The following is a 27,836-nucleotide window of genomic DNA, read 5'->3' as shown; positions in this document are numbered from 1 at the left end:
TTGCAATTTTTTTTAAAGTAATGTTTTGTAGTTCATTATATAGTATATATTCTTGCGTTGCTTCCTATTTTAATCAATCCAATTTTAAGACTTTTTAGTTTTGAGGTGTTCTTTTCATCGTTACGTTTAAAATGTACGGCATACAAACACGCCCGCATCGTGAAGGGACCAGTGTACGTGGCACGTCATATAAATCAAGAAAAAGAAAAGAATCGCTTAAGAGCCAATTGTTCTGTGGCCCGGGAGTAGCGTCACTGTGGTTAAATATTTAACTGCCCTGACAGTGTCATTGATCAGGTGCAAGGCATCTGACTCAAGGTGCAGAGTTTCCATTTCAACTGTCTGATTACCAGGTTTCAGAATGTGCTTCCAAGGAGAAAACAAATGCTTAAGAAATATTTTCTTTATTCAACTAGTGTATATATGTGAGATTATGTAGACTAGGACAATGGCTAGTGAAAATGTAGATTCAACACATTTCTGCTGAAGTATTGAGCAAGACTTTGAACCTACAGTGAGGTTAATGAGCTGCTTACTGGTCTATGACAATTGTGTCATTGAGGCAATAATTGTTAAATTGCTACCTTGAAGGTATAAGGTAAGTGCGTTAAATGCAATCCATTCATTGTGTATTCATTTGGACCATCATAAAAAAAAAAAAAAATGGCAGTACATTATAAAGATTACATACAATGTGTACCGCTGCAACCATCCTCCATCATAGCAAAAACAGTAAGTTTCACTCACAAGTTTTCAACCTATAATTTAATAATTAAAATTGAATTATCACTGAAGTCTTTGAGGCTTCCAACCAGAATATCATTACAGTATTTACCCCCACCAAGTCTTCAATGAACGAATGACGGACAAGAAGACAAGAACTATGACACACATTTATAGACATGTGAAACGAGAAGTAATAGAGAAACATTATAGGGTCGAGCAAAAATTTGGTCATGAGCAAAACAAGATTTTTAACAGACTCATTAATTTACATAAGTACCTAAATTCATGCCTGGTATAGTTATGATTTATTTTTTTAAATAAAAAAAAAACGTTTTTTTTATTTTAACCAGGACAATCAAATAAGATTTGATCTGAATTCCCACTGGATTCACTTGACACAGTAAGTATCCATGTGGGAACATGGCCAACCTTTGGTTCGGGATAAATGAATTGTCAATAATTGGAAAATTGGTTCCATTTTCATGAACACAACATATCGCCAAAGAGCAAAAAAAAAAAAATAATAAAATAAAAAAAAATTTCAATTGAATAAACTAAAGGTGGATACATTAAATAAAATATCCTGGGAACAACTCAGATGACGTCTTCTTGAGGGCAGAAGTCCTTCATGAATCAAGAGACAATTATATATCCTTTAATAAGTCCTTCTCGTAGCGTAGTCTAACACCATGCTGGCAGCTCCTAGTAAAGCGGGTTCTTCCAAGTCTGACGTGACCAACTTGGTGCTCTGAGCCGGCAAGAGGGCTCTGCTGGCAATGAGGTGCTTCACCGGCTCTTCGTAGATCGAGGCTAACACGCCAGATAGGATCACGAGTGAGGGGTTGAGTGTATGCAGGATGTTGATGATGCCCACGCCGAGTGCCGTGGAGGCTGCAAAGAGAAATAGATGTGTAAAAAAAAACAACAACACACATTTAGGAATGTATGGCATATTAATGGCTATACAAAACAGGAGAACGTTCCATTGGTATGTGTAGGTGTGTTCATTTAGGTTCTCACCCTTGTTGAGAGTTGCTACAGCTTTGGCGTTCCCTAGTCTTGCTGCACTGATGAGGTGAGCGGCGGTGATGGGCTCGGACAGCTTCATAGACAACCCCCCCTCCCCTTTCAGCAGTTCATCTGAAAAACACAACAGTATTTCACAGATTTTGATCTTGTTGGATTCATTCATTCATTGTATGCAGGGATTTAATGTCATACCAAATTTCACCCAAACGTGACCCGCATCGCGCTTTTTGGAAGCAATTCAAATTGAACATGAGAAAAATGTGCTTGAAACTTTACATCAATTAGTTATTAACTCATTCACTGCCATTGACAGCTACAGACTTAACTATTTCTATTAAACTTTTTTTTTCTCAATTTTTGTTAACTAGAGTATGAAAACCTAGATTTTTTTTTGTACATTTAGAACAGATTTAAAATTTGTGATTAATCGTGAGTTAACTGGTGAAGTCATGCGATTAATTACGATGACAAATTTTAATCGCCTGATGCCCCTAATTTTTTAATAATCTTTTTTGTAAAATAACCAAAAACATTTTGTTTAATTTTTTATAATTTTTTTTTTTTTTAAAGAAAAGATTATTAAAAATTAGGGGCGCCAGGCGATTACAATTTTTAATCGTAATTAATCGCATGACTTCACTAGTTAACGAGTAATCACAAATGTTATGTTCTAATACAAAAAAATATATCTAGGTTTTCATACTCTTGTTAACAAAAGTGGGAAAAAATGTTAAACTAATAGAAATAGCTTGAATTAATTTTTGACGTCTATAGCCGTCAATGGCAGTGAATGAGTTAAGATCCCAGGTTGCAGCTGTTCACTCAACTTTGCAACACATGACAAATGCAAGCATTTTCACTTCTCTTGCCATATTTCTCATTAGTAAATGCTAACCGCATTCAAAAACAAGATCCAATCAAACTGTCACTCACCATCATTCATTTTTTTGGCCTCTCTCTGCAGGGCCAGGCCGGAAGCGAAAGCCTCGATGCATCCTCGGCTTCCACACGAACACTCCGGGCCGTCTAACGACACCATGATGTGACCCAGTTCAGCGCCGCAGAATGTGCTGCCATGGATCAGCTCGTTGTGCTGGATAATCCCTCCTCCAATACCTTTCACAGTCCAAGGTAGCAAATGACTAGGATGAAACTTGTAACATTACAAATTACTGTATCAATGCCATTTCAACAAAGTAACTTAAGTAAACTACACACATATAAAATGGTTGATATCTCTTTATTAACTCATTCACTGCCATTGACGGCTATAGACGTCAAAAATTCATTTGAACTATTTCTATTAGTTAACATTTTTTTCCACTTTTGTTAACAAAAGTATGAAAACCTAGAAAAAAATTATTGTACATTTTGAACATATAAAATTTGTGAGTTAACTCATGCTATTAATTTTAATCGCCTCAAGCCCCTAATTTTTAACTCTTTGACTGCCATGGACGCTAAAAGACGTCAAGTAAAAACCTACGGAGGGCCGCCAATGACGTTAAAAGACGTCATCCAATTTTTTATTTTTTTTTAAACGGGTGGAGGAAAACCTTGGCCAGCTGTGGTGAAAGTTTCAAGCAGATCTAGTTAGCCTAATGACTATTTTTGGCCCCTAGATGGCAGCAATGACTCTTTTGACAAGATTGGGAAGACGTCAGTAGAAGACGTGAGGCGGAGCTAGAGGGGACAATGGCTGGGGAAGGGAAGAGAACATGGCGACCGGTTGCAAGCAGCTCACGCTCGAGCATTTTTTTTCAAAGACGAAAAGCATCGACCAACGCTAAAGAGCACATCGATGATGATGGTGACTCCGAGGTTGACGCCGAAGTTGGAAGCGCTGACGCGGTGGCTATGACGACGTCATAAAGGTTCACGGGCTAGCGATGCTAACACCGGAAAACGCGGAGCACAACCGAGCACGCTCAGGCGGACGTTCAATCGGACGACGAAGAGTGCCCCGAGTCCAATGCATATTCATCGGAGGAGTGGCTACAGTCTGCTACTTGCTATTCCCCGGAAAAAAAGGCCGTCAAGAAAGTGTAACGTCTGCACGCGAAACGGACAATCAAAGTGAAACATATCTGTTGTGCAAATCCTGCTCCGTCTCCTTGCACGCAGGGCAGTGTTACAAAAAGAAAAACTGTATTTGAAACATCCACATAATTGTAAGTAGTACCACAGTTGCACACATTTGTAAATAGTTTGTGAAATTGTTTTGTCAAATTGTTACACTGTTGAATGGAAATAAACGTATTTTGCAAACTAAAAACACTTTTTCATTGTTGGTGGTGGTGTTTTACAGAAGTAAAGCACTATTTAGGTGTTTGTGGCATCATTCATGGACAAAAAGAAGTATAGAATTCACTAGAGTGCATGAAATAACATCGTTTCACAAAAAGCTCTTTTTCTCCGCTTTTTGTTTCAAAACAGAGCATTTCGGTGAAACTAACCATTTTCTATTGTTGATTACTGAAGAACGGAATAAGGTAGAAACAAACTTTTTTTTCTGATGAAAGATGAGAGTCCAATCTTTCATTTGGTAGTATGTGTGTTTTCATAGTCCAAACACAACATTTTCTGTGGACCTTGAAAGATCAGTCAAAATGCTTAAATCGGCTGGCACTGGCAACATCCCGTTTCTGAAAACGTCTGGCAGTCAAAGAGTTAATAATCTAAAAAAATATATATATATATTATTAAAATAAATGTCTAGGTTTTCATACTCTAGTTAACAAAAGTGGGTAAAAAAAGTAAAACTAATAGAAATAGTTCAAATAAATTTTTGACGTTTATAGGCGTCAATGGCAGTGAATGAGTTAAACAAAACACAAGGGTCATGGAAATCATTTTAAACTAGGGGTGCAACGGGTCCAAAAACGTATGGATCGGTTTTCGTAGCACAGTTTTAAGTCATGGTCGAATTTATTTGATTAATCGTCATTGCAAAAAATCAACTCGTTGAAAATGTGCTAAATCATGAAATCGAGTTTTGTCTTCTGGATTATTAAAAGCTGTTGTTCTTATGTTCTTACATCCAAATGTATTGTGGCATTTAAGCACAGGTTTGTTAAAAAATGATTTAGAATCCGTATGCATTATTGTCTGAACATTTTGCACAAGAATGATTTCTGAATAAATGTTTATAAGATTAAAATTGTTTAAAATTGTCCAGCATGACTAAAAATAAATAAATTGTATTTTATATTTTGCCCATATCGCCCAGCCCCAAGTCATGGATCAGAATCGTAAAAAGAAAAAAATATGACAAAGAAAACAAGACAAATAGAACCTTGATTTATTTTCGAAAATGCTTTTGCCCATAAAAAAAAAAAAAACTAAAAAGAAAAAACCTCAAAATGTCAAATATCGCCGTTTAGATTGTATGAACTCAACTTTGAGTGCAATTTGTATAACGCATGATACCATCTTCTAAACCTAGGGCTGCAACTGATGAATATTTTGGTATTTGGATTTCGTACTGAAAATGCATTGTATTGAATACATTTTTTTTTTTTTAAGTATGTATGTTTTATCTTTGCTTGGTTAAAGAACAATTCTCAAACATCGCAAAAGTTGATTTCTTCAACATGTTCAAAAGCAGCTCTGAGGCAAAACATATGACCTACAAGCAGCTCACCTGTTCCCGTTATGACCGTGACAAAATTCTCCACTCCTTTCCCGTGACCAAACTTCCTTTCGGCCAAGGCTGCGCAGTTGCCATCGTTGTCCACCCAGACGGGGAGATGAAAGGCATCCGAGATGGGCGTTCTCAAATCCACCGACGTCCACTCCTGGATTAGCTGTGTGGAGTCCAGCACCACGCCCTCTTGTGGGTTCACACGCCCCCCGGTGGACACTCCTAGAATGGAAATCACGTCCTGTTTATTGATCCATATCGCAAGGTCGGTCGTGTTGCGTGTTAATAGTTTTCGTACCGACGCCCAGAATCCTGCAGTTGAGGGACACGGCATCTTGCATGGCGTTCTCGCACATTTTCAATATGAGCTGCATCCTGGGTTCGAAGCTCTTTGGATTTGCTTGAGTATATTTCTTCACTACAACACCCTTGATGAGGCAAAGGGGCAGCAAGAAAGAGAAAGGATGGTGGATTTGTGAATGGTTTTAATCTAATGAACGTATTCAGATGAGATTCCCTAACTTACCTTTGAGCAGACGATTGCCACTCTGAGGTTGGTACCGCCGAGGTCCACCGCCAAAGCGCTTTGTTTCTCCAGGATGTGATCAATGTCTTGGGATATGGAGTCTTTCACCGAGGGGAAGCAGAAAGTCTTCTGAAGGGGCTTATTTAGGTCAATGGATTGTAAGAACTTGAGGATGCGAGGGACGGCGTTTCCGTCGCCGTAGATCTTAGAACTGCAAAAGGAAGTAACGTTGAGAAGAGAACTGAGAAGAATGGAGTCAAAACATTCGGCACCTGTGAAATGGATAGTAAGAGGGCGGGGCATTGAATGTTTAAAGTACCAAATAACACCCCCCCCCCCCAAAAAAGAAAGTGGTTGGACAAATATGTGCAATATGAATTCACATGTATAACGGAATGTATGGTGTTCCACAGGGTTCGATTCTGGGGCCTCTGCTGTTTTCATTGTATCTGCTGCCCCTGGGTTTCTTTTTTGTTTTTAAGTGCTCTATAAATAATGCAATTAGGACACTGACTGCATTATTTGCAAGGTCAAGTTGAGCAATCCTATTCGAGCACAACTAGCTACCTGGCAAAACAAAAGACTAAACTGCATTGAGATGGGGGAATACAAAAACACAACTCTTTCCGATTTCAAGGTGACGAGAGCCAGATTCGATGAAAAGGCTACTTACTCTCCCTGTTCATTTTGTTCACCAATAAATCCTACACATTGTCAACGCAGAAGGATTCAGTGAATGCACATCGGAAGCTGGTGGCGTTCAGTAGCTCCAACTAGAGCTGTCAAGTTTAATCGGTTAATCGCCAAGTTATCAAATTAATTAGTATTTTAATAATTGACTAATCGTTTGGAGACATTTTTTATTTAAAATGGTCAAAATCCTGATTTCCGCATATCAGCGGTAATCGTTCACTGATTTCTGTCGTCCTTCATGAAAGAAAACTGTATCAATGCCATTTCAACCGTTCTGTGTTGACATTTGCAAACATTTGTTTTTATTTAGAAAAACAATGACCGAACCTCCAACATTCTACAACATCACCCCGCCATCCTTTTTTTTTTTTTAAACCACTATACAAAAACAAAGTGCAATAAACATCAATCACTGGTTAATAAACAGTAATCAGGGGGAAAACACTTTTGTAATACACTTTAATGCAAAATTAAAATGAATCCGATGAGTCGATTAATCGATTGAATAATAAATCGATTAATCGATTCAAAAAAAATTCGATAGTGACAGCACTACCTCCAACAAGGTTAAGAACCACTGCTCTAAGCAATTTAAACATTCTGAATCACATTCTGGAATCTGTACTGCTGTTTTCAATAAAAATAAAAATAAATTTTTACCAGGGGTATCGCTTTCCAAACTGCAGCTGCAGGGCATGGTAGATTTTATTATGTGAATCCGCATCCCTCACATGCAGAACATTTTCACCTAGCAGAGAAGGCAATCAGAATTTTTCACGTCCATTAAGAGCCTAAAAACATTTGAAAGTCCAGTAGAAATTGTAACAGCCGAATATGCACAGCAGGGGGCACCAGAGGCCCACATCCACATCAACACATTCTCACCTGTCTCTCTGCCCGTTTGTCTCGTTCCCAGGTTGATGACCGGCGTGCCAAAGGCCCCGGCCTCTCGCACGCCGCAGCTGCTGTTTCCAATCATGCAGCCGGCGTGGCACACCAGCTGAATGAACTGCTCGAAGGGAATGTGCTTCACTGCCCGGAAGTTGGGATGCTGCTCGATGCCCTTTTTTCTCATCACACGCACCATTTCCTTACTTCCTGTAATACAGAGTTAAGTGTATGACAAATCCAAGAACGTATTAACTCTTTGACTGCCAGACGTTTTCAGAAAAAGGATGCCGTGGGTGCCAGCCGATTTAAGCATTTTGACTGATCTTTTGACTGATCTTTCAAGGTCCACAGAAAATTACGTGTTTGGACTATGGAAACACACATACTATCAAATGAAAGATTGGACTCTCATCTTTCATCAGAAAAAGTTTGTTTCTGCCTTAATCCGTTTTTGAGTAATCAACAATAGAAAATGGTTAGTTTCACCTCTGTTTTGAAACAAACGTCTTTTAACGTCTTTGGCACTCCTCCATAGGATTTTACTAAACGTTATTTAACGTTTTTGGCAGTCAAAGAGTCAAATGTGGTCAAAAGTGATTCTCAACCCCTGACTAGTGATTTGACAAATTAAAAGGTAAATGCAATTACTCATGCATAATAACCTATAATACTAACCGGCATCAATGTTGGGAAAGAGGATGAGGGTCCTTTTATTGAAGGAGATCAGTGCGTCCAACATGAGTCCATAGATCTTAATAGAGTGCTGAATATCAGTGGTGACTGGGTGCTGCAAAGCCACAATGTAGTCATGATCCTGCACATTGTCGCCTGTAGAACGACATCGAAATCATCCAACTTGCTTTTTTGCGCGCGACGACGACCAATCGACGTGTCGGACATACCCAACCAGCTCTTGATGATATCCAAATAGTCTTCGCGGTTATGAGGGCACAGCAGCTTATCGTAGGAGGGGCAGCCGGCCAGTAAGATACGAGAGTGGTCCTCGCACATGGAAATGAGGTGTTGCTCTGCCCTTCGCGTGCAGCAGGCGTGGTAATGGGCCAGCTTGCTGATGGCGTGGCGGATGGAGTCGTCGATGGTGCCGCTCACCTTGGGGATGAGCCAGACCAAATCTGATATCATCAACAAGGTACACCACACCCAAAAAAATGGTATAACTTGGAATGCAACTCTGACAAAATTGGCCAACTACAAAAAAAGTCTTTAAACGATTATTCGATTGCTCAAATAGTTGTTGATTAATTTGATAATCGATTAGTTGTCAAATATTCAATTGATTTTCACACTTTGATGTTGTACTAAACAACTTTCTTTAAACCGATTCAATTGGTCATCACTTTCCAAAGTAAAAGCAAATGTTTGCAAATATCTTATTTTTGAGGAACACAAAAGATCATTAGTCACACAATTATGACAGTCGAGAGGCTGAAATTGGAGGATTTGGACAATTTAAAAAAAAAAAAGAAAAGAGGCTACAAACGATTACTCGATTATTAGCTCATTCACTGCCATTGACGGCTATAAACGTCAAAAATTCATTTGAACTATTTCTATGAGTTGCATGACATCACAAATTAACTCACAAATAATCACACATTTTATATCTGTTCTAGATGTACAATAAAAAAAAATCTAGGTTTTCATACTCTTGTTAACAAAAGTGGGGGAAAAAAATGTTAAACTAATAGATATTGTTAAAATGAATATTTGACGTCTATAACCGTCAATTGCAGTGAATGAGTTAATATTAATCAGTGAGGGCATCAAAACAATTCCCATTGAATATCTTTGGTGGTGCGTTACACCAGACTAGTTCTGCTCTTATTTTGTGGAAAAACTAATGGAAACCCAGTATTAAATGAAAAACCCAGCTTTTTTTTTTTTTTTAATGAAAACTTAGGGCCTACTACGCTACTGCACTTTATTATTCTTAATTCACTGTCTCCTCACCTCTCCTCCCTCTAGGTGAAGTATTCTAATGTTCATCAGTGCGGCAGCAGTTGCTAGAGCCAACGCGTCAAAACGATCCCCGTGGATGACGACGATATCCGGGTGCAATCTTTGCAGGACATCTGGAATTTTGACCAGAGCGAGCCCAACACTCTCCACCATGGCGGCCTCATCCTCCCCCCTTACAATCGTGTGCAGCTTGGAGCTGATGTCAAAGTCGTCCTGCTCAATCATACGAAATGTGTTCCTACGACACAGGCAGGCAGAAAGCAAGGTTTCAATGACTATGCTGGACAGTGCAGTGGAGGATCCCTACAGATTTGTGGTTTGGCATTGACAAATTCACCGATCCGTGGAACATTATGGAATCGATTCTGTTATTCATGGAAAAGCTAGCACTTTAGCAATTTTCTGTAATGTGGCAAAAGTCTGAAATCTTTCTAGATACTTGGGGTGGGAATCTTTGAATGTCTCACGATTTGATTCGATTCCGATTTTTGGGCCTGCGATTCGATTCGGGATCGATTTTCGATTCAGGCTTGATTTTCGATTCAGAATGCTTTTTGATTCAAAATGATTTGATTGACAATGATTTTCGCTTCAATCTATAGATGTGCAAGGAATTGTAATGATCGACTCCAGCCTGACTCGCTAATGCTAATTAGCGCGCTACTCGCGGCACTTTTATCACTCAAAAGAACGGCTCCACGCTGCAAAAAAACAACTTTATCGTGACTTTTTCCTTCTACTCTCTAATGTGGCTACAACTTAACAGTGTATTAGACCACGTGGAACCACACTGCCCCTCAGTGGCCAAATCGGGTACAACACGAACAGCGCTCCGAATACAGGCGCACACAGACAAAAGCAAGAGAGTATAAAATAATTTAAATAAAATGGATTTTGGGACATTTAAAATCGAGTCTGAATCGTACTAAATGAGAATCCCTATTCTTATGAGAATCGATTTTTTGGGCACACCCCTGCTAGATACACTTGCTCATCCAATAACACAATGAAAAGTAATATGACAATATAATATGAAATGACACAATGAAAAGTAGTCAGTGTATAGCTTATAATAACAGTGTCAATTTATTACCTCAAAATCACTTATTATCCCTGGCAACAAAAGTGAGTACACCCCTACGTGAAAATGTCCAAATTATATATATATATGGTTTAAACTATTAATACAGGCAATTATAATCACGTTCGCAAAAATAGTGTTTTCGCAGTTGGGCTTGGTTTGTGTGTCCGCAAATACAAGCAGTCCACTGTACTTTTTAAAGTTGTGGTGCGAGAGTGACATCCATTACATTCGTCAAACTAAAACATACAGCAAAGCTTTATTTGAGGTCTATATGGAAGGTTGCGTGTGCATCTTACCCATAATCATCAATAAGATGCGAACCAAGCACCACCACATCCAGGTCGTAGTCATCAGGATGGGATTTGATCCCAAACATGATCGGAGCCAGTTTGGAGTAGTCGGCCCTGTTGCATGTCGCCACAAGCACCCTCAGCCTCTTCTTACCCTGCACCAACGCAAATACGACAGCCACACATATCAGTCAATGCTAGCAGTTTGCTAGCTAATGATTATTAATCTGTCACACCTGATTCAGATTGTCCATCTTTTCCCTTTTCATCTTTTCTCTGCTTTGCATCCTCTTGTAGTAAAGCTCCTAGAAAGAAAGAAAAAAAAACACACAACGGTGTCACTCAGTTTAGACACAATAAAACCATACACATTTCTCAGATCCAGTGGAATGTAAATAGAATGGGGCACGAAAAGCAAGTCTTTGTGCGTGACCAAGGCAACCCACACCCACTACTTGCGTCACGTCAGAAGAGGAAAAACGTGACCACATACTAAGTCAAATTCATGTCTCTAACTTTTGCAAGCAAGCTGTTTGTTGTAAAACAGAAATATGCCTCTATATAAATTCCTCATTATTTTTACATCATCAATCATCATTATTGACTAAGTATGTTAAAAACACACAGGGAATTTGTCTCCAATAGTTGCAGCCACTTTAGCTCTTTGACTGCCAGACGTTTTCAGAAAAGGGATGCCGTGGGTGCCAGCCGATTTAAGCATTTTGACTGATCTTTCAAGGTCCACAGAAAATGTTGTGTTTGGACTATGGAAACACACATACTACCAAGTGAAAAATTGGACTCTCATCTTTCATCAGAAAAAAAAAAGTTTGTTTCCACCTTATTCCGTTTTTCAGTAATCAACAATAGAAAATGGTTAGTTTCACCTCTGTTTTGAAAAAAAAAAAAAAAAAACGTCTTTTAACGTCTTTGGCACTCCCCCATAGGATTTTACTAAACGTTATTTAACGTTTTTGGCAGTCAAAGAGTTAACAGTACAGTAAAGAAGCAACACAATTATATGAAAACATACATTTATTTTTTAGGGCCTTAACACAAGTACAGAGTCTTTAAGCGATGTCAAGTGTCCATTATTGTGATAAAACTGATACACATACAAGTGTGTGATATGAGAATGTGATAGCATGACACTTTTGGGTTAAGGAACAAGCTTGCTGCTTGTCGATGGAGAGATCTTTAAACCAGACATGTGGAATATGTAGATTTGACTTAAGTAGGTGGTTTCTGATCAAATGATAAGTGTAAAAAAAATGCCTATTTGAAAAATGTGTCAAAAATATGCGCGGAGCGGCCACGCCTAAGCCGCAGTTGGAAAAACTGAAACACTTCTATGATATTGCTTTCTATTTTGATTTGCATGCCAGGTACCCTAACCCTGTTGACATTTTAATATTTCATTTTATATTTTAACTGTTTTGAATTTAGTTACAGTTGTGAAGATGTAGATATAACTATGTTAACTCAATATAGCTTGATGAGTAATGCTTTTGTCCTCTTTGTTATCTTTTCCCAGAAATGAGAAAGTTAATAATGTTCGTCAGAAATCCTTTTTTTGAAAGTTCAAGGACGATCGAGTATACTGGGAGAATGTAATCTGATTTTGTACTTGGAGGGAGGGGGAGGCATTTTCTAATAAAAGTCCCGTGTCTGAGAGAGAGGACACACATTTTTGGACAGAAACATGGCTTGGTGAAATTCCTTTGTGTCATCAGAAGCTTCTGATTAAAAAACCTTGGAAGGGACCCTCTTCACGAGATCTCAACTCTGATTTATTTGAACACGCAAAAGATTACAAAAACAGGTCATCTAACAATAACTTATCGATGACTCCTCAAAAAGTGTTGAAAGGTAGCTTCTTTATATCGACATTGTGTAGTTTTCAATAGAGCTGGGCAAAATCGTCATTAAAGTTTTTTCACATCTGAAATTGTAGGAAGTAACATTTTATTTTTGCTGTTTTTTTTTGTTACATTGATGAAACATATGGCCAAATGTACCCTCTTAATATGTGACCGCTGGAAAACTTTTCAAATAATTTGACTGTTTTTTTGGAGTCTGGCTGATAGCGGAGGATTTGCGATTATATAATTGTTATATTTTTATTGTGTATTGTATGTTTTCTTAATTGGCTTTGAGTCTGCTGAATAAAGTTGGTTGATTGATTATAAGGGGCAACAACTTCAAAAAAAGTTCCATCGATATATTCTGATGGTATGATAACTGCCAGCAAAAATATCATGGTTTCACAGTATTTAACCCTGGAGAACCCAAGAACCCTTTTCTTCTTTGGAAAATTATGAATTATACATTAAATGACTGCTATAAGTTCACTGAACACCAAAATATGTTTTTTCAATTTTAACCCTTGTTTTTTGAACTAGCTCAGAATTGCTAATTTATCAAAAAAAAAAATATAAAACATACTCCTAGGCATTTTGCAACATGATATGAAATAGATTAACAAAAAAAACCACAATTTTACCATCTGATGTTTTGCTGAGAAGATGGTTTTGTTTGGATTGATTTCCAGCTCAACAAAACAGCACGTTGCCTGCCATCTTGTCACCACCACTCTGGCTCATGTAAGTGCAATATTCATCCACTAGATGGCCCCATGCAGGGGTCAGAAGTGGCACTCTGGACTTTTGAAGTTCAATTTGTAAAAAAAATTGTTATTTGAGTAGCAGAATTTATAGGGGCCAAATTTGACCCCGTGGGTTCTCCAGGGTTAAATTACAGCTCTCAACTGTCCTTCAAAAAATAAAAAAATAAAAATAAAAATCTCTTAAGAACTATGTGCACCCCACTAAAAGCAGTTTGAAGCCCACATCAGGAATCATGCAGTGGAAAAGTGGCATAACAATTGTGTCCCAATTGTTTTCTACATATTTTTTTTTTTAAGCAGTAAACGTGTTGTGTGAAAAAGTGAGTACATCAGACTGGATTACGATCTCCCACGGCATAACACGTAGATGCTGTGCAATACCAGAGCTTCGGTTCAGGATGGTGACAAACTAAAAAAACAACTTGCCCACTACTATACAATAGAACCGGTTGTACGGGATTCGCACCACTTGATAAGACTGGCCAAAACAAAACAGTAAACGCCCGAGTTTACTTTCCATCTTCTAGCTGTGAGCTTTTTAAGTAATACTTGGACAATGGCGCGAGTAGGTGTGGAACATGCATTTTGGATCACAGGAGGACATTCCATTGTGATGCCAATGGGAGAGTAATGAATGTCATACATGTTATCACAGTATCAAAAGCCACATTCATTGATATGATGATGTCATATTGCATACCAAGAGTTGCAAAGATCACAATTGGTGATGAAAAACATTAACGCTTAGTCTGAAGTGGATCCGACTCAGTGTGCCAGGTCATATGCTCTGAGAGCTCTAAATTTAATTGTGAGGAATAAGCGGTTCGGAAAGATGGATGGATTGGCAGATTTTTTATTTTTTTTTTTATAACAAATAATGCACCTTTCTCCATCTAAAAACTGCCTGCAACATATAATGACATACAGAACAAATCAACGATCTTCTATTGGATGGCAGAAAGCATATTTGTGGCGGTCGTCGACCGGAAAGTCGGCTGTTCGATCCCCCGCTCTCCCCAAGTCATGTGTCGTCGTGTCCTTGGGCAAGGCACTTCGCACACATTGCCTCCAGTGCTACTCAACACTGGTGTATGGAAGGTGCGAATGTTTGGTGGTGGTCGGAGGGGCCGTAGGCGCACGCTGGCAACCACGCTTCCGTCAGCCTGCCCCGGGGCAGCTGTGGCTACTTAAGAAGCGTACCGCCACCACAGTGTGAATGTGTGAGTGCATGAATAATGTATCCGTAGTGTGGTGAGTTTCAAGAAAAGCGCTATATAAATCGGATGCATTATTATATAACTGACGCGTATTCATAATTTTGTTTGATAGTGTGCCGCTAAATATCTCATATTTTTTCCTATGTGAAATATGTGTAATGGCTCAAAAAAGCTTGTGAATCACTGATTCCAACTTACAATAAATTCTGACAAAATCTGAAAAAAAAAAAAGAGCCTCAATCGTTAGGAATGATCCATCTGCTCTTTTTCCTTGACTCTTGAGCTACAAAGAACATAATCTAATCTAATCTCAATAACTGATGAGGACATTACCCACCGTCTAAAAAAAACTGTTTCCTAATTAATACATCACTTAGCAAAACTATTTTTAACACTAGCTCTCCCAGGGCCGTCATTTTGACTGTTCTCAAAATTGGATTTGTTGTTACTCTGTTTACGTAGATCAACGATGTTTCTGGTCTTTTGACTTTTTCCTCTCTCTCTGTATGTATATCATTACCGCACTGGCATTTTATTGTATTAAAAAAAAAAAATCGAAAAATATTTAGGACTCATTACTACTTTACCTCCGCGACAGTCAATTTGACGGCTCTAATCATTTCAATGTTCGCGTTGATGGGCTTCCGTAGTTGGCGCCGCTGGGCTTCCGTAGCAACTACCATTCAACGCGGAGGCATCTGGCTTTGGATACAAGCTTGATCATCATGTTGAATGAAAAAAAAAAAAAAACTCTTCTACAGAGGAGACTTTAACGCAGCTACATTCTGAGAAGCTGAAAGAGAGTCTGACGAATCACGATGAGTGGTCGCTGGATCGCTCGGCAGTTTCAGACGGCAAGTCCGAACAAGACCAGCCCACCCCTGCTAAGAGGAGCCGTGTATTGCACCACCGGAAGTGGCGACGCAGCTCAAGGTAGAGTAAAAGTTTATACTAGTAAAGAATAGGCTCCTAGATGTGATGGAGTCATGACGTTTTTTGCCAGTATAAGTCTGATCATCGAAATCAACAAACCCGTTTTCTACAGAAAAGCAAGAAAGGGGCTTTATTAGCTACTCAAAACAGTGAGTAATAACCATTAGCCATCAAAATGACTGATCTGGGAGGGAGACATTAGCTCATTTCCTGCGGCACACCGGATGATCCCTCACGCCACACTGGTTGGGAAAGGGATCTGCTCTAGAAGTTCAAATGCACAAAGTCGACATTCATGTCTAAAGATCACATGGCAGCAGGCATTCAAGCTTCTTTCTTATGGGTCATTGAAATACATTTAAAGACGGGAGTTTGTATCATCCGCGAGACTGTCAAGAACTCACTAGGGGGGCAGCTATCAGGTTTGTACTCACAATTACGTGTAAAAAAAAATTTTTTTTAAATTAAAAAAAAGTTGCCCTTTTAGCAACTGGTAAGTAGTGGGTAAATTTGGACATCGTGTTAGGACCTGAAAAAAAAATAACATTAATTTTTCCCCCCAACAAATATATATTTTCATTATATTTTTACTTGTGTGGCTAGCTAGCTTGATTTGTTTAAATTGCTAATTGTTAGCCTCACAACTTAAATTTTTTTATGTGGTGCGAGCATTAGCTTTCCATGATAGATGTCCTGAATTAAAGATAATAGTAAAATTGTATATAATAGTAAATATTACAGAATACATATTTTATGTTTTTTTTTATTTTTATGATAAATTAACTGCTGGGTCTGGTCAAACCTTGGGTGGGGGGGGCTGCATTTTTGTTCACTGGCTATTCATTTGTCAAAGGACAACCCCTGATTCCTTCCTTTATAAACATAAGCCTTAATGTAAATTAAGGTGCGACACAGTAGCGGTAGTCTAAAGGTACCCAGTTTTAAGTTTACGGTAAAACATTTCCACTAATGATTGACTCAACACAACTGAATGCAGTAACTTTGGAGTGACTCTACCTCCACAGTCTTTTCAAATAGGCTCAACTTTGACTCCAGCAAACAAGTCAGTGTCCTTGGCTACGTTTGAATCAACAGAGAAGGTTTGCTTTTATCATGTCATGCCCACTAAAAGATTAGCCAGCAGTCAAATCCAACCTGCCCAACCAAAAGCTTTGCCTTGACAAGCTGTTTTGACTGCAAACGGAATGGACGGACATACTTTTTATTGTGGGAAAGTTTGTCCTTCTTCCTGGATGTCTGTCTCACTAACACCTACTTTGAGCCACCGCTAAATTGCGCTTCATCATTTGCAATGCCACAATTTTGCAGCTTTTTAAAACCAAAACTATCATTTTAAAGGGATTTTACTGTCATTTTAGTTGTGCGCCTTCAGTCGAGGACCATGTTGAGATGGAAAATATCTGAAATAAAGTGGTGTGCTAACACTTATGGATTGTTCTCTTACAGCACAGGGAAACAAAACAACAACAAAAAACACCACCGGTATGTAGCCAAACGTGATGGAGAGCTAATCCCCCATTCATCAAAATATAACTTCTTCTCAAGCATCACAAGACAGCATCAGCAGCCACTTGGCATCATAGTGCGGGGGAAGGTACGCATGCGAATCGGAAAACAGGGATGACCAAGCAGCGGAGATGGAAGATGATGTACAGGTAGAAATAAAAATAAAAATTTTTTTTTTTAAAAAGAGCATGACTGATACAGGGAAATGTCAGACTATAAAAAATTGAGAGAGAGGACACAGGAAAAATGTCACATGACTCACATGAGGGTTTTTGCACACAAAACCACGATGCTTTTCCATCCCTCCGCAACAGGATCTTCCAACAGTCCACTATGTCGTATTTCAAACCTTCAGTCTATTTCTATTGCTATTTAAACGTGTTATATTGGTAAGCGGAAATGTGCGGGGAGGCGAGGCAAATGGAGCGGCGGAGACAGAGAGAGGGAGGGTGACATGGGCACGTAGTCGGGGGAGGGGAGGAATTGGGTTGGGCTTATTTGAATTGGAGTCCGAGACTGGCTGAGAGGGCGGAAGAAAAAGCGAGAGGGGAAGGCTACAACGTTATTGTATTCTCTAAGAAAAAAATGCAAAAGTAGGGATACGAAATTGAAACAGCACTTTGTGCCACATCATTGTAGTCATATATGAAGTCATCATTTTTGCATAATGCTATAGCATCTGGCAACTGATTTTCTCAGATATAAACAACATGATTAATAAAACATCCTGTAGGCAACAAACCTATACACTCTTGTAGTATAATAATAATATTTTTTTCATTTTTGTTTCTTACTTGATGATCTCTCAGCACTAATAACAATTCAAAATAATAAAACTGGAATTAAAATATCAAGTTAAAATTTAAAAAAAAATTAATTAGGCATGTACATTCATGCGCTAGCAGAAAAAAATAATAAAATGAATTTCCTTTTAGAAACAGAGGCAAACGTTTCTACTTAACTGAGACCTTGGAAAGAAAGATACGTTTGGTACGTTCACAAGCATTCACCGATCAGTGAGATATGACCTTAATGCTGTATTTGAGGAAGGTGGGACGTCAGACATATCCCATTTAGAATCTCCCAGTTCCGACCTCAAAGCATTCGAAACGAATGTAAACAACAACGAGCGCTGATTCCAATTAATTGTTTGTTGTCGAAATCACGTTGGGTTACTTAAAACTCTTTTTTTTTTTAGAATAAGTAAATTCATGTTATAAATACATAGATAAGAATGTTTATATTCATGTGAAATAGGTTTTGCCATTTATGGTCTTTGGCTCTACGAGGTTCGCCATTTGTTGAGTGACGTCAGATGAAGACGCCGGTGAAGTCGGAGTTCAAAGGGTCGATCCCGTGCATATCAGTACTTCCTGGTATTTCAGGTACCTTCCTCGAATGTAGCATAAGTGTCAAATCGGGCTCACTCGCGTGCTAGATATTACGTATTTTATGCTTGTTATAGATTTTTTAAATCGTTGTATTTGATCAATTCAGCACTTTTATAAGACTTGTAATTTTGATGATACAGCACTTTGTATGTTGCTTGTATGTAATTTTAACTTGCTCTGTTATTCTATTTTATGGGGACTACGGATGGAAAATTGGAAACTAGCATTGTGCTAAATCTGGTGCAGCCATCTGTATGTGGACATGAACGAATGGAAAATAGCGACAATACAGACAAACACGGTATGATTCAAGTGCTCCGTCTCTTTGTTGACACAGTTGTGACATCCTGTTACGTGGATGGCACTGATAGACCACACACAGGTGTCAGAGTTCAATGCAGATTCCTGAAGCAAACAAAGCTGAAAGTCAACTTGATTCTCTGCAGCATTGTTCATAAATTCAAAACACATTTGACACCCATGAGGCACATTTGTATTTGTACAAATCAGGCCAAGTTTCACTCGAGCCATTGCTGTACAGCAGAGCTCTATAGTGCCACTAAATTTGAGCCAATGCTCCATCCACTCATCCATGTGTTTTTGAATGTTATTATTATTTTGTTGCTTAGCAACTTCTGCTCCACACTTCAGTTATTGTCCAGAAACTGAGCAGAAACTGTCCTGTTAAACTGTTTCATGATGTTGCCATTGTGCTGGATTTCAGTTTGGCAATCATTATATAGCCGAGACCATATGCATATGCATTTTTTTTTTTAATGAGTTAAAGGTCTATTTATTGAGGTAGGTCAGGCCACATAGGATAATATTGTAATGTTCAAAACAAAATGCAATTTGTATTTAAAACAACAAAAACATGAACTAAATAACAGAGGTGTGCCAAAAAATTGATTCTCATAAGAATCGCGATTCTCACTTAGTACGATTCAGAATCGATTTTAAATGTCCCAAAGTCGATTTTATTTAAATTATTTTATACTGTCTTGCCTTTGTCTGTTGGTGCCTTTATTTGGAGCGCTGTTCATGTTGTACTGATTTGGCCACTGAGGGGCAGTGTGGTTCCATGTGGTCTAATACACATACAATACAAGTTGTAGCTACATTAGAGAATATAAGGAAAAATTCACAATCAAGTTATTCCAATAAAAGTTGTTTTTTTGCAGTGTGGAGCTGTTCTTTTGAGTGATATAAATGCCGCGAATAGCGCGCTAATTAGCATTAGCGAGTCAGACTTGAGTAAATTATTACAATTCCTTGCACATCTATAGATTGAAGGAAAAATCATTGTCACTCAAATCATTTTGAATCAAAAATCGTTCTTAATCAAAAATCGATTCTGAATCGAATCACAGGCCCAAAAATAGGAATCGAATCGTGAGACATTCAAAGATTCCCACCCATACTGAATAAGATGTCATTTCTATTTTTGCTATATATATATATATATATATATATATATATATATATATATATATATATATATAGAGAGAGAGAGAGAGAGAGAGAGAGAGAGAGAGAGAGAGAGAGAGAGAGAGAGAGAGAGAGAGAGAGAGGAAAATAACGCATTTCTTTTCAGATTAAAAAAAAAAACACAGTAAAGAAGGAAATATACAGTATAATGGTGCTTGACACATTTGAAGTGTGAGAATGAAAAACAAACATGTCTTAGTAAGGAAAAAGCAAAAAATAGTTTAAAAAAACAAAAACAAAACAAACAAGTACTCGCAATTTATATCAAGAACCCTGCTAAAGCTGCTCTATGGAGGAATTTGGCCAAAAATATTTTTACAATAGCCTTTTTATTTGACAATTTACGACTCAAATATCTATTTAGCAGATTAAGACTTTAGCTCTTCACAATGGGTACTCCTGCAAGCCTCTGGCCAAACATCTTCAGACTGGATTTGGGTGTGCACTTATGATCATATTAATTAAGAAACAAATATCCAAATGTAACACTTTATTTCTACAAATCACTGCCAGTGATTACATTTTTAAATGATCACTTCGACAATACAGTATTCCTATAAAATCACAATGTCCCGTCACTGGTGAGCCATTTTATTTTATTTTTATTTTTTGTAACTCTGGTGGTCTTGGGTGCTAGCTAACACGTTGACGACCACTGCACTAGCATACATTGGCAGCTGGATAACTCTAATGACAAACCCCAGACACATAAATGAAAAAGTAGAGGTCATTTTTATTAGGCGAAATGACATTGCAGATTTTTTTTTTCTTTCTATAATGACATTTCAGATCTTTGAAGTTCTATGTCAAAAGTGACGTCATTTGTCCTGGGCGATGGAGTTGCATTTAGCCCATGCGCAATTCAAGTTTTGACTTGGCACAACTCAATTAGATAAAGTATCTGCATCTGTCTTTTCGACTGAATGAAAATTCCCACTATTGAAAATGTATTGACAACTAGTCAGAAAGACGTTGTCGGTATCTACGAATGTTAATCCCGGATACACTCGAAATGTTGAATGGTTTACCATAGCTTCTGACCACTAGAGGTGTGACGTGCCAGCCGCAAACCTCATGCCAACGCTACGAGTGGACGCAAATCCTGCACCATTAAACAGTACTCACGTTTTCTACGTCCTGTATATGCTGCAGCAGCGCTCAAAATGCGTTTCTGTCTCCCCTAGAAAGCCTTGAGCGGCTGATAAAACGATGAATGCGGGTGACATAGCGATGCAGTACGCCGAATCGACTGTGCTGCTGGACTTATGCTAGCCCGTGACATGAAACAACACCGTATCACAATTAAGTGGCTGGATATTTAAATTGCATTCACCTCGAGTCATCCTTCCAAACGGACTCTGAGTGTCGCAGTTAGCTGAGTTGATTCACCACAATTCAGTGTCCAAGTTACGCTAACGGTTAGCCAAAGTTGACGACCCAACCTTACAGCCACTGATAAACGATCACTGGTTGCTAGCGTTACCTTTAATTATCCGAAGCGAGAACTTCAATATGGAGTGGTAGCCGGTCGGCGTAATCACCTCTTTCTTCGGTATTTTTGGCTAGAGGCTTGTCCGCAAGTCGAAACCTGAGTTTACAGTAGTGTAGTCTTATTGTGTCGGGATTGGGGAAATTCCGAGTTTCCAGACGTAACTGAACGCCCCGTGGTTCTAATACCTCCCATTTCTTACTTTCAAGATGGCTTCCTTTGTTTACGGTTTCAGCTTGAAGAGCGAAAGTTAACAAAACAAAGCTTCATCCTCGATAATATCGTCAGCATTTATAAATACGGTGATGGCGAGCTTTAGAGGAGTTTGCCATTGACCGCTGTGGGTAATGCGTGATTTTCTTTTGACCAAATCACAACCATTTGGAGCCAAGGCACATATAAATATAATCTCCTCTCACGCCACACTAACAAGCAAATTAATAATATACTGAAACAATTGTAATCTACTCTCAATTTACTCAAAATTCCTTACTCAGTCTAAATTGTTTGTTTTAGGAAAGTCATACAGGCGGATACTCGGGTTAATTGTATCTTCTGCCATCTAGTGGAAGAACATTTAATTGCACAAAGATACATTATTTGTGGTAAAGTGATCCGTTTCAGACCAGTTTTGTGAAATTGGGGTAACTTCCAATGCACCTATGCGTATACCTTATTATTCACTGATTATGTCGCCCATCAATTGTAGCTCAATTTCAATAATAGTACTCAACTCTGTATAAAACGAATACAATAGAGCTTTGATAGCTCTTGCAGTCCCCCCCAATAAACCCCATGCACATTTTCTGGCCCAGTTAAATCCTAAATATCTTACTTGACTAAAAAAGCAAGTAAGATTCCTTTCCTTTTACATAATGATAGTGTTCAAGTATTAAAGGTTAATCTAGTGGGCATATTTACGGCCCAGTGAACATGAAGTTCTTGGGCTAAAATCGTATTTTAGCATATTTTCAGATCTTTTGAGTAGGGTATTGCTACAGCCTAGAGACCGAAGTTGTTGAAGCCGGCACCGGCAGCTATCTTTATTTTTCAAAACAATATCGAGCGCACTGCCGGAAATAGAAGTAGAAGAAGAGGATTATGGAGTCACACTTAATTTACTCTATGATGCAAAAGCCTATCTATAAAAGTAAACTTTAGATAATATTGTGATCTAACGTTATAGTGTCACGTTAGCAGCTGGAGCAAAATAATATTATCGCGAGTAAATTGTGTCATTCTGCGAACGTGCATCCACAAATGTAGACTTTAGATAATATTAGCTAATGTTAGCGTGTCATGTTAGCAGGTGAATTAAAACAATATGGAGTCACGGGATGCACGTTTGCATAAAGATCCGAAAATGTTTCTGAGTTGTACTACAGTACTTTTCTTGTGTATTTATGTATTTTAGGATCTCCCAAGACAAGAAGGTGGCAATGGTACAACTTTAGAACTTTCATATAGTACATTATAGCTTTTTGATAAATGAATTGACATGTCTAACAGATTTATATTGTACCAAACTGATGATGGATTAGAACGATTTTCTATTTACAATGTGATTAGTGTTATTTATGCAATTAGTTCATCTCATGCCATCCATACGCCGAACCTAAGTTTGTGAAAGTTTAGATAAAATTTTGTTCAATTTTTTTTTATAACAAAATTGAAGTTTAGATTATCTTTTAAGATAATGCCTGGCCTAATGGTTGACGTGCTTAAACTTTTTCTTTTGAATTTCATTTATTAAGCACACTCCAACAAAAAAAATTAAAAGATTTAAAATCTTCTCTTCTTTTTGTATTCAATTGATTAGTCATGCATGACTGGTGCTACAGCACCATACCTGTTGTTGCTACTTTGTGTGCTGCAATGCAGGACCTAGTTGCATAAGAACTGATGACTTCCTAGTGGTTCCCTTAAGAGAGAATTGTATTTGCCGTGGGTGTGGAGATGATGGAAAATTTTCAGACGGAAGCAGATGCTCACTGCAAAGTGTGTTTTTTGTATGTGTGCTCGCGTATGTGGTGCAACTCAGAATTTTTACAACAAACTTGCATAACATCTGCAATGGACCGGTGGGGTGCCTGGCGGGCCTGCAGTGCCCCGTCCTTCTGCGTTGGATTGGGGGGGCGCTCCTGCTCCTGGGTTTGCTCTCCGGCCGGTGGCCCCTGCGGGGCCCCGGGGGTTGTCCCTTGGCGCTGCCGTGGCTTGGGGGGCCCTGAGGTGTTGCACTTGCTCTGTCCTGGCGGGGGTCGACGGCTCCCCTCTTTGGTGGAGATTTTCATGCATGCCAGATCCACCACACCAGCATCTATCGAAACTCAGAAACTCCTTTGGTCTCTTGAGGTCTCCCTGATTTGTTGGAATTTTGATGTTTCTGGGGTTGGGTGGTGTCTGGTCGGTGCTGGATTTCACTTTCCTTTCTTTTCTTTAGTCCTTCCTCGGGTCTCCTGACGGCCTCACGATTCTGGCTGGAAGTATTCGGTTTAGGTGAATGGTATGGGATTTTTTAATAGGTTTTAGGTGAACTAATGAATACACACTCACACACACAAAAAAATAATAATAATTAATGCGGACTTCGAAGCCAGCCTTCAAATCTGGCCATCGTTTCTATGGGAATGGGCCCTGATTTCCACCGAGTGGTTCGGACCAATCACAGAGCGACATTGTGTTTGGCGGCATGATATGCAGCTCAGCTGTAACAAAACCAGGAAGACAGCGCCGGGGCCGGGGCAAATAAACAAACCTAACATAGACGAATAGACGCTGCAATTAATTCTATCGTCGCAGAATTACTCACTGTTTCCTTGTTGAATGTTGAACAGCGAGGCCAACTTTGTGTATTTTTAGCTGGTAAGGTAAAGATGTTAGTGCTGGAGACGACATTTTCATCCGTGGCCGTGATTGGTCAAAACAAAGGTTTACAAGATGCCACATCGTCCAATCAGCTCGAAGTATTGTACAGCATGCCCCACCTTTCCCGAGCAAATCAACGCGGAGCAGTCCAAGATTGATATTGTGGAGAACTCCCTTGAGTGAATCACAATATCAATCTGGTTATTGCAAGGTTAGAAATTAACTGAAGGCTTGTCCAAATTTGCCACAGTTTATGCGGTCCATGGCGGCTACATTTTACACTTAAAAAAAAAAAAAAATTAAACTTTGTACCAATAACAATCCAGATGTGTTTTTTTTCCTTTTTGACCTGGTGACATCCATGATTTCCAAAATCAATTTGAAAATATGGACTCGTCAGACCACAGCATACTTTTCCACTTTGTATCAGTCCATCTCAGATGAGCTCATGCCCAAAGAAGCTGATGGTATTTGTGGATTTTGTTGTTATATGGTATTCTTGCTTTCGGGATGCACGTTTTCTCAATTATGACACTGAATTGTTTCCAATTAACTTTTTCACGTATTAAACGTACCAAACAGATTTTTTTTTTAAATAGCTCTCCTCAACTTTCCCAGTCTTTTAGAGCAGCCGTCCCACTTTATTTATTTATTTTTTTGTAATGTATTGCAGGCATCAAATTCAAAATAAGAGAATATTTGCACACACAAAAAACATTTACTTTCATTAGTTTGAACATTAAATATCTTTTGTTTGTTTTTTAACACAATGTCCCAAGTTCAATGCAATGGGGTTGTATTTGTAATTGTAAGCATTTTTATGGGATTATTGATGAACAAGTAAAACAAACAATCTGTAGCCGGTTTCTTTTGTTTAAGGAATTCCCTACTTCCCTACCCGAGTAAGAGTTGCAGCATTTTAACTCCTTTATGCACTTTTCCATATTGTCCAGAGGGAGGCAGTGGTGCAACCAGAGTCCTGTTCTTGTTCCTTTATAATGACTGCAATGCAAAGCAAGGTCTCTCTCAAGGGCACACATCATATCTGCAAAGTCAAATGAAAAGCAGGGAGAGGCTGTGTTGGCGTTTTCTGCTGGAGTAATTAAAAGGAGGAGCAACACATGCACAAATAACACTGTTTTCATTTCTCAGTGGCTACAACTGTACAGCATAAGACTGAAATGTAATACTTAAATATCAAAATCAGAGGTAATCATTTAAGCCTGCAACTGGCCTGAATGGTACCTTTTCCTGCAACATTTGGGTGAATAATGATTAACAGAGAATGCGAGCTTTGCTTGAAGCAAGAACAGTTGAGCCGTCGTACCTCTCGTACCTCTCGTACTGCCTTACCTTTTCAAAGTCATCAAATATGCATGGCCCTTTCTGAGTGTCCATATACAGTAATGTATTCACAGATCTCGGTTGAATTGGAAAGCTCCCCATCAGCAGTTTGCGTGTATGGGTGTGTGCATGCGGGACCAGGAAGTACACAAAAATCAATAACTCTTGATTCATGCTCTTCGAGAAGAAAGTAGCTTTTGCTGTGGGCCAAATTGTTGTAGCATGTTTTAAATGTAAAGTTTAAGTAGATTCTAACTGAAAATGTGTTCTTGTTCAATTGTTAGGCTATTCATGTAACATGTATGCATGAAATCTTGCTCTGGCTGTTAAAATTAGATTACGCAGTGTTTATTCAGCATCACTAGTCATGATTGTAGCATACAGTGATTTTTCCCTTTATATTGCAAAAGCCATTTTCTATTGTGACTTCATTTCCCATTTTGGACTTTTTGACGTTATCTACAGATGTTAGATGTCATCATGGTATTTCATCGACATCAAACGCCTCGATATGGGAACATTGCTTCCAAATGTGAGTGGGAAACTAATGCTTCTCATTACTCTCTCACTTTTCCCTCCCCCTTTCTCTCTCGAGTCAGGCTTACAGTATAACACACACTCGCTCACTCTCTCTCAATGGACATGAGTCATTGGTGGTTACTGTAAGAAGCCTTGTCAGCGCAATCTTTATTGCTATAGGAGTGAATGGGCTGCTTGGACATATGTGTCTGAAAGCGGTTATAATGTGTGTGCATGCCTCATGGAGACAAACTATATGATGCTGATGTATTGATCTCCATTGCCTTAATGATATGATCTAGTCCACGGGGACTGCAAAAAACACACCATCAGAAAGATCAGATAAACAGAAAGATGGAATCAGATAAAATGCATGTTTACAAGACGATTAGTCTAAAATGATGTCTTGTTGCAGTGCAGTGCGCGTGACTCTGAAAGGCAGCCCCATCCTTTGTTGCTCAAAGGGGCATCTGTTAGGACACGTGTGGTCTGTCACGGGTAGCGCTCTGTGGGGAAACTGCCTTCAGTACAGTCTGTCTCTTCAGGGGGAAGCGATGCTTTGGTTTTGATCCAGTCATCGCTGCTGTTGTTATTTTATTTGTCTATTTTTTTGCTAGGGATTGCTGCGTCACCATAAGTCATTTAACGTACTGTAGGTTTAAATCAGTCACCGCTCTTTGACCATGCTGACTTTTGAAATGTGTAACATCAGCTTTTGTGATTTGATGCGCAGGAAGACATTATTTCATTTGCACTATTATATTTCTGCCTTATGGTATAATCTATATCCCTGTTTGGGTTAATTATTTGACTTTGTGGAATGGTTGAAATGATCACAATTCACAACATTTTCAATGAAGCACAAATCCCAGATATTGTTATGAAAAATATTCCAATTAAAGATCATTAATTACACTGTGTATTGGTTATTCAGAGTGCACCCAAAAATACTAAATACTGTAAGCCCAGTGCAACAGGCAGTACAAGGAAAGTAAACATTGATGCTGATTATTTAGGCCGCGTTCAGAAATTTATTTGAGCGGTCTGCTAAAAATCTATGTTTAAATTATATATTTTTATTAATATTATTATTAATATAATTAATTTAATTAATAATTTGAATCCTGGTGGATTATTGTGCCTTTTGGCGCAGTAAATTCTTATTGTCTTCTTTGTCATCTTGTTCATCGTAGTCTTCTTCCTTGTCATCAACTTTTTCATTGTTTTTGTCGTCTAAATGGAAGGTGAAGGATTCAGAGCACAAATTCATCAATTACTCTATTCTTTGTTTTTAAAAGTTACACATTTATTAAGTGTAACGAGTGTTTACAAGGCTGGGAACCATATGGGGGATTGTAATGGCCAACTAGAGGCGGGAAAAACAATGTCAACCCCCACTTTGCAGAAATTCAGCTATCACGGGGCATCTTGGAATATGTAACACCCTTGAAAACTGAGGGAACAATCAATATACTTCTCGATCAGGGGTCAGCAACCTTTCCAGCAAAAATCTGTCTGGAGCCACAAAACATTTGAATATTGTGATGAAGGAATCAGTGTATTAGTGTTGGTCTA

General features: G+C 38.6%; 1 protein-coding gene across 5 annotated transcripts; it reads right to left on the bottom strand.

Moving 5' to 3' along the window:
- Positions 1-388: 388 nt before the first annotated feature.
- On the bottom strand, positions 389-21,676 carry gne (glucosamine (UDP-N-acetyl)-2-epimerase/N-acetylmannosamine kinase). Of its 5 annotated transcripts, none has more exons than XM_077571245.1 (14): positions 21,528-21,676; positions 11,099-11,167; positions 10,869-11,017; positions 9,480-9,726; positions 8,411-8,618; positions 8,184-8,336; positions 7,503-7,715; positions 7,278-7,365; positions 5,925-6,135; positions 5,697-5,826; positions 5,399-5,620; positions 2,689-2,871; positions 1,747-1,866; positions 389-1,617 (listed from the first exon to the last, which is right to left on the bottom strand). In XM_077571245.1, the coding sequence occupies exons 2-14, from the start codon at positions 11,147-11,149 to the stop codon at positions 1,382-1,384; spliced, it is 2,211 nt and encodes a 736-aa protein (XP_077427371.1). In that variant the 5' UTR covers positions 11,150-11,167; positions 21,528-21,676; the 3' UTR covers positions 389-1,381. The 5 variants fall into 5 exon arrangements, with proteins under 5 accessions (XP_077427371.1, XP_077427375.1, XP_077427372.1 ...); XM_077571249.1 differs by having other exon boundaries at positions 21,586-21,657; XM_077571246.1 differs by lacking the exon at positions 21,528-21,676 and adding an exon at positions 21,378-21,523.
- Between the last annotated feature and the right edge of the window lie 6,160 nt (positions 21,677-27,836).

The sequence above is a fragment of the Vanacampus margaritifer genome, chromosome 7, assembly GCF_051991255.1.
Source record: "Vanacampus margaritifer isolate UIUO_Vmar chromosome 7, RoL_Vmar_1.0, whole genome shotgun sequence".
Classification (NCBI taxonomy): domain Eukaryota; kingdom Metazoa; phylum Chordata; class Actinopteri; order Syngnathiformes; family Syngnathidae; genus Vanacampus; species Vanacampus margaritifer.
This window is presented reverse-complemented; position numbering and strand designations above follow the sequence as displayed.